The 18,871-nt window shown below is 44.9% G+C and overlaps 1 protein-coding gene across 2 annotated transcripts in view; it reads left to right on the top strand.

Moving 5' to 3' along the window:
- Nucleotides 1-2,845: 2,845 nt before the first annotated feature.
- TTC12 (tetratricopeptide repeat domain 12) overlaps nt 2,846-18,871 on the top strand; it is a 52,650-nt gene continuing 36,624 nt past the window's right edge. The window contains exons 1-6 of one of the 2 annotated variants that reach the window (XM_060180048.1): nt 2,846-2,979; nt 5,040-5,112; nt 9,760-9,923; nt 10,330-10,351; nt 10,972-11,049; nt 13,693-13,814. In XM_060180048.1, coding sequence (XP_060036031.1) covers nt 5,055-5,112; nt 9,760-9,923; nt 10,330-10,351; nt 10,972-11,049; nt 13,693-13,814 — 444 coding nt within the window. In that variant the 5' untranslated portion in view covers nt 2,846-2,979; nt 5,040-5,054. The remainder of the gene's footprint in view (nt 2,980-5,039; nt 5,113-9,759; nt 9,924-10,329; nt 10,352-10,971; nt 11,050-13,692; nt 13,815-18,871) is intronic. The other variant, XM_060180049.1, reaches the window with a different exon arrangement.

Here is an 18,871-nt window from a genome sequence, read left to right as displayed (position 1 = left end):
CAATAACAACAACAATAACAACAACAACAACGATAAACAAGGGTAACAAAAGGGAAAGAAGTTTTTAAAAAAATATTTATTTACTTTATGAGATGAGAGAACCGTTCTAGCATAGGCAGTGCCAGGGCTCGTACCCAAGGTGTGACACGCGCAAGTCCTGCACTCCACCCACTGAGCCACCTCCTGGACCCCTGTTGCATTTTCACGTCTGTGAAATGGACAGAGGGTTTGTGGGGCTGCTGAGAGATATGACTTAGGTGGCAGATGTGATGGCCTGAGTGCGATGCCAGGCAGAGAGTCCCTTAGTGATTGTCGTCACTGTTGTTTACCCTGGGGTATCCTGGATTGTAGCAGAGATCCCAAGGAGGCCTCTCTACCCTATCTGCGAAAGGACCCTGGCTCGAGACCCTGCTCCCCACCTGCAGCAGGGTACTTCTTAAGTGGTGAAGCGGGTCTGCAGGTATTCCTCTGCCTCTCTCCCTCTCTGGCTCCCCTCTCCTCTCAATTTCTCTCTGTCCTATAGAATAAAAAGGGGATGGGGAAGTCAACCAGGAGTGATGGGCTTGTAGTGCTGGCACTGAGCCCCAGTGATAACCCTGGTGACAGAGAGAGAGGGAGAGAGAGAGAGAGAGAGAGAGAGAGAGATTCCTTCAGCATCTTCACCCTCTAAATGATGAGGCCAAGATTCATCATGGTTGTGAACTGCAGCATCAGCCGTGTCATTATGGGGACTTCTGTGGTCTTGGCTTTAGGCTCAAGGCCGACCTTGTCCACACCCTTCACTCCCACCTTTTGGTCCTCATGTCTTTGGCTGCAAGGAAAAAAAAATTTTTTTTTCCTTATCATCCCTAAAGCTATAAAGTATGATTGATGAGAAAAGGCAAAAAGCTGAGATTGTTTCCACAAAAGGGAGAGCAGAGTCAGAGAGAAGGGGCTTAAACCCCAAGACTGGGATTTGTGCGGCAGTGGAAGATGACAGCATGCCCTCCCATTTTCTTTTCCTGTTTTTTTTTTATTGTTGTAGTTATTATTGTTGCTGTTATTGATGTTGTCATTGTTGGATAGGACAGAGAGAAATGGAGAGAGGAAGGGAGACAGAGAGGGGGAGAGAAAGACAGACACCTGCAGACCTGCTTCACTGCCTGTGATTCGACTCCCCTGCAGGTGGGGAGCTGGGGGCTTGAACCAGGATCCTCACACCGGTCCTTGTGCTTTGCGCCACCTGTGCTTAACCCGCTGCACTACTGCCTGACTCCCCCCCCCCCCCAATTTTCATGGAGGATACAAAGAAAAAGATTTAAGTGCCCACAAGGTATTTAGGTCAGTGGGGGTAAAGTTGTGAAAGTCTGGTTCTGAGTTGTTTTGTTTTGTTTTTGCCTTCAGGGTTATCACTGGGGCTCAGTGCCTATACTATGAATCCACTGCTCCTGGAGGCTATTTTTTTCCCCATTTTTGTTGCCCTTGTTGTTTATCATTGTTGTCATTGTTGTTGGATAGGACAGAGAGAAATTGAGAGAGGAAGGGAAGAGAGAGAGGGAGAGAAAGACAGACACCTGGAGACCTGCTTCACCACTTGTGAAGAGACTCCCCCTGCAGGTTGGGAGTTGAGGGCTCGAACCAGGATCCCTTAGCCGGTCCTTGCACTTGGTGCCATGTGCGCTTAACCCACTGTGCTACCTCCCAGCCCCGGGTCGTTCTGAGCTTCCTAAGGAGGAATATATTGGAAATGTGAATGATACATTTTAAAAGTCTATTTTCCTCTCCATGTTTTCATATGTATGGAAAATACTGGCACTGACATTGGAAATGTAAACCACACCAGTCACTACTGTAGAGACAGGCGCCAGGCCCTCACAGTTTGTCACTGGAAAAAGTCAAAGACATTGGCCTGAGTATGAGACGTGACAGGTAACGTCCTCCTGTGTAACAAACAGACACAGAGTATTTATGAGTCGTAGCAAAGTGAGCCGGTGCACTGCTCTCACACTCCATGTCCCTCAGAGATGAACTGCTATCTATAGTCCATGTCCCCTTTCTCAGGGACTCAGATGGACAAAGCTCCTGGCATTTGGTGGCTGGGACAACAAATCCCCTGATCAGGCAGCTGAGTTCCTACTGTGTGTCTGGAGAGAGGAAAGGTGAAATCACTACCCGTAGTTCGGTGAGGACTCAAGGCTTACTAGCACTTTCTGGCACTTTACAGGGATTGATCTGTCAACTCAGAAAGATCAGACAATGCAATTTGTGACTGTGGCAGTATATGTCCTCTGGAGTAGAGGTAGAGAAACTACCATGTCACAGGACAGAGTCAACGGACTAGGAGGAAAATCAATGCTAGATCAATTGGTTATGTCTGGATCAGATGGCTACGCTTGCCCCACTCCTGGAAAGTTCTAACCCCCAGACACTCCTCAATCTCTGCCAAACAGGGCGTGTGTCTGCAAAGCACCTACAAATTATCCAACTAAGCCCCAGGTATTTCTGAACATCAGTTTATGCTCAAGAAGGGACTTTACTCCAAACCTGCTTTCCTCTCTTTTTAATCTGGAACATAAGACACTTGACTTTCTTAATAGGCTGGACTCTCTTCAAGGATGTGCGCATACATTCAGTGTTAATGTCCCCGTTGTCTTATTCTGCTATAAGGCCTACTATGAGTCCGAGTCCCTAGTTTGACCAGAGATCAGTGCTCCCTGCATCTCAAGATCTGGGGTGGAGTATTTGGTAACGGGGCCACGCCCACACCTGCGGTCCGGCCACGCCCACAGCGTGCTCGGCCACACCCACACCTGACCACGCCCCGGCACTTTATCCCCGCCCCCTTGTCTAGACCAATCACTACCCTCCCGCGACCGCCATTTTCACGGGCTCTCTGGGCTGACTCCCGTCAGTGTGGCTGGGTGACTCGGCGTCTCCCTTGGGCCCCCGAAACCAGGTCGAGGACACTGGTTAGGATTCCAGCAGACCGGACGGAACCAGGTGCCGGCTGGGACCTCCATCCGAGCGGAAGTGGGGAGACACTAGGAAGCGGTTGCCAGGCAACTGAGCGTCGGCGGGGCGGGGCCTCGGGCTCGGGGCGGCACCTGCGGGGTCTCCCTTCCGCCTGCACCTGGGCAGGTTCTCTGGGCCCCCGGGTTCCCTGGGCCGGAAGCTCGGCTGCACAGCCCATGCTGTTTCTTTCAGTTACTCTTCAGGGTGACCCTCTCTCTGCAGCCTGAGTGAGCACCGAGGGAGGATCAGAGCCCTGCTAACTGGAGGCCCCTAGGAGAGGTCGGGTCCCACACCGTGCTCTCCGTTCCCAGTTCCAGGTGCTTTGCAGGACTTCACGCAGCCCGCTGAATCCAGGGGCCAGCCAGACTCACCTGGGGAGTGTCTCCACTCTGCACCCCTGCGTCCTGTCCGGGATGCTGAGATTCAGGAATATAGTATTTAGCTTTCAGGCCTTTTTTTTTTTTTTTTTTTGCCGCCAGGGTTATTGCTGGGCCTCAGTGCCTGCACCATGAATCCACTGCTCCTGGAGGCCATTTTTTCCCCCTTCTGTTGCCCTTGCTGTTGTAGCCTGGTTGTGGTTATTATTGTTATTGTTGATGTCGTTCGTTGTTGGATAGGACAGAAATGGGGAGAGGAGGAGAAGACAGAGGGGGAGAGAAAGATAGACACCTGCAGACCTGCTTCACCGCCTGTGAAGCGACTCTCCTGTGGGGAGCCGGGGGCTCGAACCAGGATCCTTACACAGGTCTTTGCGCTTTGCGCCACGTGTGCTTAACTCGCTGCGCTACTGCCCGACGCCCTACTTTCAGGTCATTTTAATAGTCCACGCGTGACCCCTTTGGGGACATCACTGAGTACACCAGCATGCCCTTTTCATTCCTAATACATCAACTGAGAAGGAATCAATCCTAAGAACCTGGAGTGGAAATGGTGCATGGTGCCATGAGTAATAATCCCTTTATCCAATTTGCAGCTTGTCTTTGCTCAGGAGTAAGCCAAGGGCTTTTTTTTTTTTCCCTCCAGGGTTTTCATTGGGGCTTGGTGCCTGCACTATGAATCCACTGCTCCTGGAGGTGATTTTCCCCATTTTTGTTGCCCTTGTTATTATTACTGTTGTACGGACAGGACAGAGAAATATCAAGAGAGGAGGGGAAGACAAAGGGGGAGAGAAAGATAGACACCTGCAGACCTGCAAGTGGGGAGTCCGCAGCTCGACCCGGGATCCCTTTGCTGGTCCTTGAGCTTCACGCCAAGTGCGCTTAACTCCACTCACTATGCTACCCCCTGGTCCCCCAGGAGCTTCTATTTTAAACAGAGATGCACGTTGTCCCTGCCCAGTGGCTGACTGGTTGGTTACCTGTCACACAGCCAGATCCAAGCTCCTGGCTGGACTGGCTTGTCATGATCAAAGTCAAGTGTTAACCAATACAAAAAAAAAATATGAGACTCCTCAGAAAATTAAAATAAAATTATCCTATGATCTGGCCATTCCACTTCTGGGCATCTATCTGAATTCAAAGAATGATCTGGAAGCAATATTTTCATATTCATACCTGTAGGGATATTCACAGAAGCCCATAATTATAGAATCAGCCCAAATTATTAATGGATAAGTGAATAAATAAGATGATAAATAAAAGAAAAGAAATAAAGAAAAAGAGAAAGATAGACACCTGCAAAAAACAAAGTCAAGTGTTAGCATTGTCCTTCATCCCTGGCGGCATATCAGCTGCTGTCCTCCTGACTTCACTCCAGTGTCCCCAATCACAGAGGTGGGGGCTGGCTTTGGAGGAACATTTTGCAGAGTGGTTTTTCCCAGTGGAGGGAGGGCTGGCAGCTTTCTGGAAGTAGGTCCACAAATAATGAGTGCCCTTTGACCTTCACAGCATTCGGAGTGAAACAGATCACTTTGCTAGTGTGTCCACAATAAACAAGTCTATCTTTTAACTAATCACCTGCCTCTTCATTTTAGAAGTCTAATCAGGCCGACAAATTGTGCTAAGTATTTTATTATTATTAATTTGAGTCATTTGTGCTGCCTTGCTTAGGGATTCTGGCTCACAATGGCTGACGACGAGGAGAAAGACTTGCAGAAATTTCTTAAAAATGTGGATGAAATCAGTAAGTACCACTAAATCCGAAATAAATTCAATTCTCCTTTAGAGAAGTGGAATGACTAGAGAGAAACGACAGGTTTATTACTCTTTAAAAATGTAAAGCTAAACAGAACGGGGGACTGGGAAGCAAATAATATTTGAGCTTGGTGATAGTGTTTTTCTGGCTGTTAATTGGTATCTAGAATCTGTCGGCATTCTGCGTGGAATTCAGGTTGATAGCATTCCTCTAGATTTTGTTCCTTTCCATGTAGGATCTGATCGGAGCCTGATTATTTTCTCCTTCATCAGTGAACCTGAAGACCCTCTTGTTTGAGAGTTGAGCCATTTCTGGTTTTGAGCTGCAGAATCAAATAGTTTTCCCCTTAGGACTCAACAAATCACATGGATGGCTCATAGTTGTCATAACCTTTTTTCTAGCTCAGACAGGTGGAATTTCAGAGAAATACTCTGAACTCTGAGTGTCACATCCAAGAGGCTCCAAAGCTGTTCACACTTCAGAAGGCTTGTGTGAGGCTAGAAACCAGATACATTTACATACACATATACATATTCACTCAGTCAAATGGAAATGTGTTGAAATTGCTCCTTCCAGCAGAGTGTTTCAGTCCAAAGGATGAGATAACCTAAAAAAATAATTTAGAAGCGGACAGGTGGGGATGCTCCCAGCTGAGTGCACACAAGGACCCATGTTCAAATGCCTGGTGCTCTGGGAGTCAGGCGGTAGTACAGCGGGTTAAGTGCACGTGGTACAAAATGCAAGAACTGGTCTAAGGATCCTGGTTTGAGCCCCCAGCTCCCCACCTGCAGGGGAGTCGCTTCACAGGCGGTGAAACAGGTCTGCAGGTGTCTCTCTTTCTCTCCCCCTCTCTGTCTTCCCCTCCTCTCTCCATTTCTCTCTGTCCTATCCAACAACGATGACGACATCAATAACAACAACAATAATAACTACAACAATAAAACAATAAGGGCAACAGAAGAGAATAAATAAATAAAATATTTTTAAAATAGCCTCTAGGAGCAGTGGATTCCTTGAGCCCCAGCAACAACCCTGGAGGCAAAAACAAAACAACAACAACAACAACAAAAACCCTGGTGCTCCCTACCTTCAGGGGATAAGCTTTTTAAACCAAAGTAGCACTGCAGGTGTCTTTTTCTTCTCTCCCATTCCCTAGCTTCCACTCCCTCTCCATTTCTTTCTGTCCTATCAAATAAAAATAATAAAAATTTTAAAAAGGAGGAAAAACTGCCCATCTAGAAGAATAGATTTGTCATACAGGCACTGAGTCCCAGCTGTAACCCTGGTGACAATAAACGTCGTTTACATAAACTACACATCCATGATGTGTTCTTCAAGGCCCTCTCTGCTGTCCACCCCTCAATACAGTTCTGGCCCTGGTCTGCTTACTACTCACCAACCCTTCATGTACTAGAGCGCAAGTACATGGTTTTTTTTTACTGTCAATTGTCTGCTTTTGGATATCCCCTCCTCCTGATCTAAATTGCTACCCAGTCTTCTTTCTGAGCCTCAGCCTCTGTGGCAGTGGTCATATGCCCAAGTCCCACAAACACCTCAAACTTAGTGTACCAAAATTGAGTTAGTCATCTCTTTCCCTTCTGTACTCCTCCCAGATAAGACTTGCTTTTCCTCTCCCCCCCCTTAATTCAGTCTCAGCTGGTGGCACCATCATCCAGAAGTTTTCAAGTCCCATTGAACTCCTCCCCTCTCTCAACCCCACATCCTATCAGTTCGTTTCTCCCCAGCCCTCCCTTTGTTCTGCCTTTTACCCAAGCTATTTCAACAGCCCCCTGATTGTTTCTCCTGCCTCTAGGCTTATACTCCCCACAGAGTAATGTATCTAAAATGCAAATCTGACCCAGACACTGCTCTGCTTGGATTCTCTCAGCAGTCACAATAAACTTCAAGCTCTCCTCAGGACTTGACATCCTGCCCTGACCTTGTCTTACCTCCTCTTGCCCTGCTCACACTGGAGCAGCAAAAACTGTTTCTGGTTCCCCTCACATATAGATCCTGATGACTCAAACCTCTGTGTGAGGCCTTCCTCATTCCCTCTGTCTCTCCATCTCTCTCTTTGCCTGACGAATTTGCATTCAGAGTTCACTTACACTCGCCCAGTCCCGTAGAAAATCTGTGATCATAAACACCGTCCAAGTAACTAATGAGCATTTGAAGCACAGGTCATGCTGCCAAGGAAGTGGAGTTCTAATTTTATTCATTCAAACCTAAGTTTTTATAGCCCTCTGGACATTCTGTGTGTTCATTTCGCAGAATTTCTATATTGAGAATTTCTAGGCACAGGAGAATACACTAATAATAAACAAGAATTGCCTTTCTTCATGAAATTTACAACCCAGTGGGAAAAACAAAACAATAAACTAGTAAACCAGTAATTTCTTTATTTCTTTTATTTATTTATTTTCCCTTTTGTTGCCCTTGTTTTTTATTGTTGTTGTAGTTGTTGTTGTTATTGATGTTGTTGCTTTTAGATAGGACAGGGAGAAATGGAGAGAGATGGGGAAGACATGGGGAGAGAAAGACAGACACCTGCAGACCTCCTTCACCGCCTGTGAAGCGACTCCCCTGCAGGTGGGGAGCTGGGGGCTCGAACTGAGATCACGTGCGCTTAACCCGCTGTGCTACCGCCCAACTCCCATAAACCAGTAATTTCAAGTGTGATGTTTGATACAAAGGGATTTGCAAAATCCAAGAGGACCTAATTCAGTTTAGATGCTCAGTGCCCTTATACTGGAGTGGTACACTGGCTTCTCTTTCTCATGAAACTCTATCTCTTCTGAACTAAATAAAAATAGAAGGATTTTTTTCTTTTTTAAATAAATTTTATTTATTATTGGATAAAGACAGAGAAGGAGGGGGAGATAGAGAGGGAAAGAGACAGAGAGATACCTGCAGCCCTGCTTCAGCACTTGTAAAGCTTCTCCCTGCAGGTGGGGACCAGGGGCTTGAACCCAGGCCCTTGCACACTGAAGTGTGTGCGCTTAGCCAAGTGTGCCACTGCCTGGCCCATAGAATATATTTGTCAGTACTAAGAGTATCAGTACTTAGAAAAGTATCATTGCTGGTCCAGTTGACTTTCTTTTTCTTTTTTCTTTTTTTTGCCTCCAGGGTTATCGCTGGGGCTCGGTGCCTGCACTACAAATCCACTGCTCTTAGAGTCCATTTTTTCCCAGTTGCTCTCGTTATTATTGTTATTGTTGCCATTGCTGTCGTTGTTGGGTAGGACAGAGAGAAATCAAGAGAGGAGAGGAAGACTGAGAGGGGGAGAGAAAGATAGACACCTGCAGACCTGCTTCACTACTTATGAGGCCACCCCCTTACAGGGCCTCCCCCCCCCCAGCGCTGGAACTGGGATTCTTGCGCTTAGGTGCTATGTAAAGTTAACCCATTGCGCTACCGCCCAGCCCACTCAATCCTTTTGCTTTTCTACTTCAGTATTCAGTATCCTGAATAAAGTGTCTGGAGTTAGTGAGTTAGGTTCACCTACCCCTGTAGTTTTATCTTGCATAGGGGTGGGAGGGTCCAGGAAGCCAGGATGGTGATCAAGTGGTAGCCTGGAGAGGTTCATTAGATTCTTCACTAGAGCTGAAAGACAATAAAGTGAAGACAAAGATAAGGTGAAGGTCTCTTGTAATCTCAGATATGCTTGTATTTACTTTACCTACTTGTCTCCTTTAAAAAGGAGAGTTTTTATTATCAGAGTTTTTATTATCTAGCATTCTATGTATTAGCAAACTTACAACAACCTCCCCATAAATTGTTGTTGAATTAAGAAATGGCTGAAATCTCTGTTCCTTGAAGCCCACACTTAGATTTTGCAACTTCCTTCTCTTGGATAAAACGAATCCTGTGCTTAATTTTTTCCCACACTGATTTTAATTACTCTTAATTTTTGCCTTCTATTCAAAAGTGTCTTCTTTTAAACTGAAGAATGTTAATGAAAGAACTTGTCTGAGAAGTTGGTCAGACTTCTAATGCTGAGTACATTCTAGGGATCTCCTGTGCTGTGTGATGACTGCAGTTAGCAGTACTTAGTACTATGTACTTGAAAGCTTCTAAGAGAGTAGTTCTTAAATGCTTTTACCACAAAAAGAAAAAAAAAGTGATTATATGAGGAAGTTGATGTGTTAATTAGGTTGCCATGGGGATCATTTCATAATGTATTCATCGACCAGAACATCCCTTTGTATACCTTAAATTTACACAAGGTTGGGGGCCAGGCGGTAGTACAGCAGGTTAAGTGCACATGGTGCAAAGTTTGTCGACCAGCATAAGGATCCCTGTTCGAGCCCCTGGCTCTCCACTTGCAGGGAGGTCGCTTCATAAATGGTGAAGCAGGTCTGCAGGTGTCTGTCTCTCTCCCTCTCTTCCTCCCCCCCCATTTCTCCTATCCAACAACAATGACAGCAATAACAGCAATAATAATAATAACAACAATAAAACAGTAAGGGCAACAAAAGGGAAAAATTTTATACAAGGTTATAAGTCAATTAGATCTTGATAAAGCTGGAAAAAATAAGAGTTCTTCCCCTCTGAATGTTCTGTACCACCGTTCCTGATAGAGTCTTTCCTTTTGGAGATCTTGCCTGAATGATTCACACCCTGTTTTTTCCCTAGCCAATTTAATCCAGGAAATGAACTCTGCTGACCCAGCTGTGCAACAGAAAGCAGTCCTCGAGACAGAAAAGAGACTAGCGTTGGCAGAAGTAGTCCACAATGAGGATGAGTGCAGAACCGCCTTGAACAAGACCATGATCAGTCCCGCACAGGCTCCTACAAAGGTTTCCTTTGGTCTTTCTGGGTCATCTTAAAACAACCCTTTGTGTTTGTTTTAATGAGAAATTGGCCTCTCCTGCCCCTGAACTGGTGCCCATATTTAAACTCTATTATTTAAGGGGATATATTCTCCTAGGTCCTATTTCCAGCTGCTACGACCGCAGCAGGGGTCCTCCTGACCTGTTCACCCTGGATTCTGCAAACTTAGCCCCATACCCCTGTGCCCATAAGCAGGTGCCCTGAGCTAAAGCAAGCCTCCTGAATTTGGGCCACTTCAATACTGAAGATCAAGGGAAATGACCCTACTCCCCACTTGCAATTGATCTGCCTTGCTGGTTTACACACCTGTCTGTCCAGGAGTGGTTTTTTGAAATTTGTTTCTTTGTTTTTTTTACAACCTGTGCCCTGCAGAGTGCAGATGAGAGAAACTCAGGTAAGCACCATGTCTCTTTTCCCAGTGTGTACTATTTACTTAAGATCAGTATTGATTGGTTGTGCTTTCCAGACCCTTAACGTATAGCTGCTGGCCTAACAAACAGTCCACGAACAAAACCCTGCAGATCACCCACCTTTGTTACTAGTATTCGGAGGGGACAGCGTTCGGAAGGGTTTCTTTCTTTTCTCCTGGCCAGTCCTCTGCAGTCTGAACTCAGCTGTCCCATAGCATGCCACTTCCTCTTAGCCGCTCAAGAACTCCAGATTGGTCTTCCTCAGAAACTCATTATGCTAAATGGAACAAAAAAAGTCTTGTCTTCAAAGAAAAAAACTCCTTTAAAAAGGCATAATTCAACTGGGAAGCACAGACATAACCATCATGTATAATAATACATCACACAGATTATCATTTGATGTTGAATTAAGAAAATGTCATTTTAGCTTAGCCTCAGAATGTATGTGTGTAGAGTGTGTGTGTGTGTGTGTGTGTCTACATGTGCTTTCATGAGAACTGTGTCTTTAAAGCTTTAAAGTAGCTTTTCTTCTGAATTTGAGCCAAAGAACTGATTATAGTATTTGGATTTTTCTTTTTCATATTTGAAATTACTCTGCTGTCAGAGGCCTTCTTGGCGTCTGTAGAGAAGGATGCAAAGGAACGTGCCAAGAGAAGAAAGGAAAACAAAGCCTTAGCAACTGGTAATCTCCAGCTCCGACCTTCCCCCCCAACTTTAAAGAAATACATTTATTTAAATACAACATCGAGACAATTAGTATCTTTAACACAGAAAAATGCAAATAGCTTTAGGAACATAAAACAAGATATTATACAAAGTCTTGCCTCAAAGTCTGTAGCTCCTAACCTAAGTGGAGAGTTAAGAATATACTTTTAGGAGCGTAGGGGCTTAGATATTGCTAGTCCCAAAAGCTCACTATATTCTCAACTGGATCAAAAATAGTTATTTTACGAATATTCGTGAGCCCCAGCATATGCAGCATAAGGCCTTTTGATATCTAACAAGCACCACTTTTCACGAGTGCATTTTGCAGGAGGATCAAATTAACAGGTGCACTTTTGTATGTGCTTCAGCACAAGACATTTGTAGTAGTGGTCATATAGAGTAAGACAAAGCTCCCACCCAGGTAATCAACACAGAGCAGTTATTTGACTGCCTAATTAACAGCTCCCACTTTTAAATCACTGGGATGGTTTGTGCTGGGAAGAGCACAAGAGTGCGTGTGTGCTGATGTCTCGGGACCCCAAGATTCCCAGTGGGTGGGTTAGGGCAGGCAGGCCTGTGTCACTTGGTCAAAACCACCTGCTTCTGTTCTCTGTTCCTGTACAGCCAGCAGGGATGGGGCTTAGCTCTCAGCCAGCCTGCAACAATGGCCACAACAACAAAAATGAAAGAGAGAAAGAAAGAAAGGGAGAAGGAAAGAAGGAAATAAAGACCTCTTTCTGAAGCATTTGGATGATGGTTTTAAGAGACCCAGTTGAGCAGTTCTAAAGCAAGTTTAGAAAGTAGAAAGGGATGGCAGTGAGATACTGCTGGCCAGCTTGAGACGCTGCTGAATAAGTGAAATCAGACATGAAACAAGAAAACAAAGTGGTGAGAAAGGACAGGAGAAATGAAGGAAAAGAGAGAGCTGGGGTTGTGTATATGCTGGGCAGATAGATACATGTGACCCCAGAAGAGTTGCAGCTTTGATTCCCCACCTCTCAGCGTGTGATCTGGATGGCCCCGTGCTTGCTGGAAAATTGACTGCTTGCTGCCTATAAGTTAATAAATGTACAGAATTGGTCTTTGTGGCAAACTTAGGGTGTTACCAAACCTTGAGGCCAAAATGATCACTTCATCTGAAAAACTATGTAAAGGATATAGAGAAAATGCCCTCAAAGAAGCCAATCCCAAGGGTTAGAGAAACAGCATAGTAGTTATGCCGGGGGTCGGGCAGTAGCGCAGTGGGTTAAGCGCACGTGGCACCAAGTGCAAGGACCAGTGCAGTGTAAAGATCCCGGTTCGAGCCCCCGGCTCCCCACCTGCAAGGAAGTCGCTTCACAGGCGGTGAAGCAGGTCTGCAGGTGTCTGTCTTTCTCTCTGTCTTCCCCTCTTGTCTCCATTTCTGTCTGTCTGATCCAACAATAATGACAGCAGTAATAACTATAACAACAATAAAACAACAAAGGCAACAAAAGGAAACAACAAAAAGTGATGCCAAGAGACTTTTATGCTCTGAGGACTTAGGTTCAATCCCCAGCACCACCATCAACTAGAACTGTGTTCTGGTCTCTGTCTCTCCCCCTTTCTGTGCCTTTCTCCCTACATCTCTCTCATTAAGATAAATAAATAAAATATACGTTTTGAAAGAAGCCAATCCCAAAATAGCTACAGAGGGGAAACAAGTGACAGGCCTTCTTGGGACCAATGGAAGCTTTATAGTCAAGTTGGAAAATCAGGGGAATGAAAAAAAATGGAAGAAGAAAAAAGAAATCAGGGGAGTCAAGTCTGAAAATGTTTTAAAATATTTTATTTCATTTATTATTAAATAGAGACAGAAGGGAGGGGGATAGAGAGGGAGAGAGACTGGGAGACACCTGCAACTTGGTTTCACCTCTTGTGAAGGTTTCCTCTGCAGATGGGGACCAGGGGCTTGTACCTGGGTCCCTGAGCACTGTAGTGTCTGCACTTAATGAGTTGCATCACCACCTGACTCCCTGAAAGAAACTTCCATTGTGGGTCTGGGTGGTGGCGCACCTGTTGAGTGCACATCTTACAATGAGCAAAGACCCGGGTTCAAGCCCCCTGCCCCCACCTGCAGGGAGAAAGCTTTGCAAATGGTAAAGCAGTGCTGCAGGTGTTTTTCTATCTTTTTCCCTCTTTTGCCTCCAGGATTATCTCTGGGGCTCGGTGCCTATACTACGAATCCATGGCTCATGTGGCCATTTTATTTATTTATTTATTTATTTATTTATTTATTTATTTATTATTTATTTTGGGGGGACAGGACAGAGAGAAATTGAGAGGGGAGGGGAAGACAGAAAGGAAGAGAAAAAGAGACACCTGCATACCTGCTTCACCGCCTGTGAAGTGACTCCCCTGCAGGTGGGGAGCCGGGGGCTCGAACTGGGATCCTTACGCCGGTCCCTGCGCTTTGCACTATTTGCACTTAACCTGGTGCACCACCACCCAGCCCCCTGTTTCTTTCCCTCTTTATCACCTCCTTCCCTCTCGATTTCTAGCTGTCTCTATCCAGTAATTAAATAATAAATTTTTTTTAAAAACTTAAAAATTATTTTCATTGTGCGGGGAGAACTCATCTGTCTGACGCTCATTCTCATAGCCCTGAAGGAAAGGGGGAATGACGCATTTGTCAGAGGAGATTATGAAGCAGCTATCCTGTGTTACAGCGAGGGACTGAAGAAGCTGAAGGACATGAAAGTGCTGTACACCAACCGAGCTCAGGTAAGTGAGCCCAGAAGAAGTCCACTGGGCTTCCTCTAAACTTCAGAAACCAGAGAGGTGAGACTTGATGGTTCCAGCAGAGTGACAGTGTATGTTCAACAACTCGCTCTGATGGGGCTGTGAAGAGAAGTTGATTGATACGAAGTTGATTGTCAGTTTCCATGGTGCAAATGTAACCCCTGTGGTCCAATTTCATGCTACCAACTTGAAATCACGGAAGAAGGGCTTGGGAAGCGTTCCGCATCCTATCACTTATTTCCATAGTAGCAGTCAGCTCGGCTTCTCATCACAACAAGGCGCATTTCCGTGGGTGTGAAGTGAGATGAAATGACATCTGAGACCAGAGTCCTGCCACCACTGGATTTGTCCAGCCTTTTTTTTTTTTGCCTTCAGGGTTATCCCTGAAGCCAGCACTACTCATCCACTACTCCAGGTATCCACTTTTTCCTTCCTTTCTTCCTTTCTTTTTTCTTTCCTCCTTCCTTCCTTCCTTTAATTGGATAGTACAAAGAGAAATTGAGAGGAATGGGGAAGAGAGAGGAAGATAGACACCTGCAGACCTGCTTCACTGCTTGTGAAGCAACCTTCTCTGCAGGTGGGGAGCGGGGGGTTAGAACCAGGATCCTTGTGTGGGTCTTTGCACTTTATACTATGTGCATTTAACGCTTGGTCTCTCTAGCCTTTTTTTTTTTATGTTAATCTAAATTCCTAAGAGTTAGCCCTGTTGCGAATTTCCTACTCATTTTATTAATCCCTCTTTAATTCAGACTGTGTGACTGGGGGGACTAACTGATGGGCCTAGTGCCAATTTCTCAGAAATTCTGAATTCTCAGAGTTCCTAATACTGCTGTGCTGTATCACAGACCAGCGTGGTTTGCTGGGACACCAGGTACAAACCTTCCCCCACCACCCAGATGTTTATTATCTACTCACTAACGAAGGCACAAGAACCATGGTTCCCAGTGGAGGCAGGAAGGCCCCCAGTGACCTTGACTTTGAAAAGTGCCTCCATCTGCAGCCTGAACAATTGGCAGGGCCATGTCCATGATTAGTTGAAGGTGACGATATGTCAGGCGGACCCTTGTGCAATGGATTTGATGCCATGTCATCTGCTAGATGGAGAGGATGCAGCAGAGCCCTCATCAGCTCCAATTTCTGTAACTCAAGAGCAAATGTGCCCTGCTGAGGCCTGTTGAGGAAGAGCGCTGAAAGCAAGGAACAGGGCGTTAGGGGGCTAGGACGTCTGGGGAGTGATGGTGATTTAAGGTTAAATGAACCCAAGCACAGCCGGACCTCATTAGCTCAGTAGTTTGGAAAAGTCAGACTAAAGCTGAGTGTCATTTACCTAGTCCTATTTGTGGAAAGAATTATTATACAGACATGAATTGATAAATAAAATGGCCAGAGGTTGATTTGAAAGTGTTCAAAAGTATTTCATCACCCTAACAAGATCATAAACTTTTTGAGGGCAAAGGCTGCCGTCTTTCTCCCCTAATGCATTATTTACGGCAGAAGTTCAGTCAGTCCTTGTTAAGTTATGTAACACCAGAGGCATAGTACACCCATTTCACTGTGAGCTGAGGTTTTGTGGGTACTTCAAAAGAAGCATTTAAATGCTAGCCGTACAATAATTATAGTTCCTTTGTGCTTATCGACAAATTTGGTCTCCAGCAATATCTACCTGAGTCCATAGTGTTCAGTCTTGTTACTCTGAAATTATCTGAAAGCCATAAAATTAAATTGCCTTTATTTTATTTACTATTATATATATTTATTTTTATTTTTCCCTTTTGTTGCTCTTGTTTTTTATTATTGTTGTTGATGCCATCGTTGTTTAATAGGACAGAGAAATAGAGAGAGATGGGGAAGACAGAGAGAGGGGGAGAGAAAAACACCTGCTGACCTGCTTCACCACCTGTGAAGCGACTCCCCTGCAGGTGGGGAGGGGGGGAGCCGGGGGCTTGAACCGGGATCCTTGCGCTTTGTGCCACCTGTGCTTAACCTGCTGCATTACTGCCTGACTCCCTATTATATATATTTTTATCACTGCTGGGGTTTCACTACTCTGGGCAACTTTTCAGGTAGAAAGATACAGGAGAGAAACTAGAGATAGAGAGAGAGAGAGAGTAGAAATCCGAAGTGTCCCCCAGTGCAGTGGCAAACAGACTTGTACCTAAGCCATGCATAAGACAAAGCAGGCCCCCTCCCCTTGCCAACTCTTAAGATGTTATATAATTCAAATATATCTAAGGTAGATGGTCTGTACCCTGACTCATCTAAATTAGTTACCTTCTTACCACACCAAAGTTGAAGAGAATTGTACTTGTTTAATTTTAGAGAATCACATTGGCAATGACTATGAGTAAAAATAAATAAATGCGAGGAAAGGCTTCAGGGAGGCAATTCTCCCAGAGTTCTCAAAGAGAAAGCTTATTCAGAGACAAATAAATGCAAAATGTGTTGCCTGGTGTTACAAGCCATTTGAACCATTGACTATTTTTAAAATGCCTTCCCTGTTTGCATGCAGTGTTAGAAAACACTTAATAAGGACCCTGTGAATTTAGTGTTGCTGCTTGCTAGAGAGGAACCTACCCTTTCATCGCTTTGTTTTTCTCCTGGAGCTAATGTTATGATCAATAGATTGCTGGTGTAATTTGGATAAATCAACAGCTTAATTGCCCTTGGGGGAAAAAAAAAGTAGTTCTTTTTAAAATGTGAAAGAACAAAAGAGAACAGGAAAGTTATGGGGAATTTAATCCTTAAAGAAAAAAGCAAAAGGCTGTGTAGTGAAATTATTAGAAGCCCAAATAGACTTAAGAGTCTGTGTGCTTCTGAATAACAATGCCATGAAATCATGGCTAAGGTTATCTGATGGGATGTTAGTTTCTTCCTCACATCCTCTGACTTGAATATGAAAGTCCAGGTCATGGAGGGAAAGAAAGGTAGTGCTTTATAGAACAGAGAGTTCAAAGTCTCCTAGTCTTCATTAGTACAGGACCAGAGTGAATGACCTCATACCTTGTAGATTCCTTTGTGTCAGTACAAAGAACTGCACTGTAGAAATTCAGTAGCTGGCCTGCTTCCTCCTCACTTTGGTTGAGTGATTAGGTTCCCGTGAGTTAGAACACCACCCCCATAATTGACAGACCCATGTAATTAGCTTGTTACATTTATTGTTGAGACTGTCACAGTACTCTGCAGTACTCTGGTACAGCCCTGGTGGACTAGCCTGCACACAATGTGGGCTCTAGTCTTGTTGTCTGATGGGGCCCTAGGAAGGCCACTCACTTGCTGGTGCCTGCTTTTCTTTCATGACAACTGGATGAGTATTGCTGTTGCTTTCAGACTTTTCTAGAAGAAGTGTGCTTAAAAGCCTACCCAGTGCAACTTAGTAAGGACTTGCTGTCTCTCTTATTTCCAGTAATCAATATAGAGGGTGGAGCAGTCATCGTGGTTGCTATCGCACAGCCCTTTCATCTGTCTATAGGCCGTTAGCTCTTTAAAACTATAAATGAACTAAGCTCGTAAGTCAGTTTGGTTTGAGTGAATCAGGGAATTTTGAGTCAATTTTTTGATCTTCGAAATTTGCCCCCAATTCTAGGAGATCCCCTCAAAATATGTCCCCCACCCATGTTGGGAAATTGTGCAGATGCAGTCACGTCCACCATGTTGTCCCCTCAGGATATTGTCACTTCCCGCGAAGAGTTCAAACTCTATTCCCGGAGTGCCTTTCCCGACCAATCCTGTCCCGACTTCCACTTCCGGTTTCTATCTATAAAGCCTGCTGCTGCTGCAGTCCGGTCTCTCTTTGCCCCTTTTCACCTCAGCGACCAGACAGACGCAGAGAAGGGTTGCTGTGCATAGCAGGAGGTGGCCTTTTTGCTAGCTCCACGTGGCCCGAACCACTGCGCTCTCACCCAACTCTGAGGTGCCTGTGAGAATAAAGACTTGTGTTCCCTCTCCGCTCCAGTCTGCTCCAATCTCCTCTCTCTCCTGTGCGGTGCAGCCCGACACACCCACCCAAGGCATTTGATTCCAAGGGTTCAAATGGTCTGATTCTTAGATATTCATTTTCTGTATCTCTCTCTTCTTGTTGTGCTTATAGGGAATGGAACAGACATTTTTCCTCACCTTGCTATAAGCTTTAGTGATAGAATTGACATGATATGCAATTCACCTGCTTTCAGCCTGTCCGCAGATTGTGCTACTATCACTACAGCCCCAACAGATACCCCACTTTACGTGCTCAGCCCCCACCCTTTGTTCATCTCTCCTCCAGCCCTGACAGCCTAATCTACTCCTGTCTCTGTACTTCTGTCTGTTCCAAATATTTCATGCAGCTGAAATCACTGCATCTCCATCCTTTTGTGTCTGGCTTCTCTCTTGAACATAATGTTTTCAAGGCCCACTCATGTTACATTGTTTTGTTCCATCATTCCTTTTGTTTGTTTGCTTGCTTGCTTTGTTTTTATTGTCATAAACTGTACCATTGTATAAATATCCACCAGTGTGTGTATTCATTGTTCAGTTGACGGGCATTTGAGTTGTTTCTATTCTCTGACTATGAAGAATTGATACTGCTGTTCAGGATACCACATGTTTATTGTGGACATGTTGACTATCTTTTGGATTTATACCCAGGAGTGGACTTGTTGGACCATGTGGTGAATACTTACCTCTAAGATGTCTCCATTCCACTGCTATTGTTTACTTTTTTTTTGTACATTCTTACCAAAACCTGTCATAATTTCTCTCTCTGATTCTATCAGCTGCTTTTCTTCCAGAACATTTTTAGTGGGGTAGATCCAAAGAGTTCACTTTTTCTTTGAAGATATAGTTAGGAGCCAGAAGCCCTAGTTCGCCTGGTAGGGCACAAGCCTTGCCAGGCACATGGTCTGGGTTTTAGCCCTGACACCTAACACATAGGAAGTGCCATGACCCCAAGGTAATTCTCCATCTTGCTCCATCTCTCTTTCTATCTGAAGTGAATAGAATGAAAAAACTGGCCCAAGGACTGATAAAATTGCCCATGCACAAGTCCTGGAGATAGACAAACA

This window comes from Erinaceus europaeus, chromosome 20 (assembly GCF_950295315.1).
Source record: "Erinaceus europaeus chromosome 20, mEriEur2.1, whole genome shotgun sequence".
NCBI lineage: Eukaryota > Metazoa > Chordata > Mammalia > Eulipotyphla > Erinaceidae > Erinaceus > Erinaceus europaeus.
This window is presented reverse-complemented; position numbering and strand designations above follow the sequence as displayed.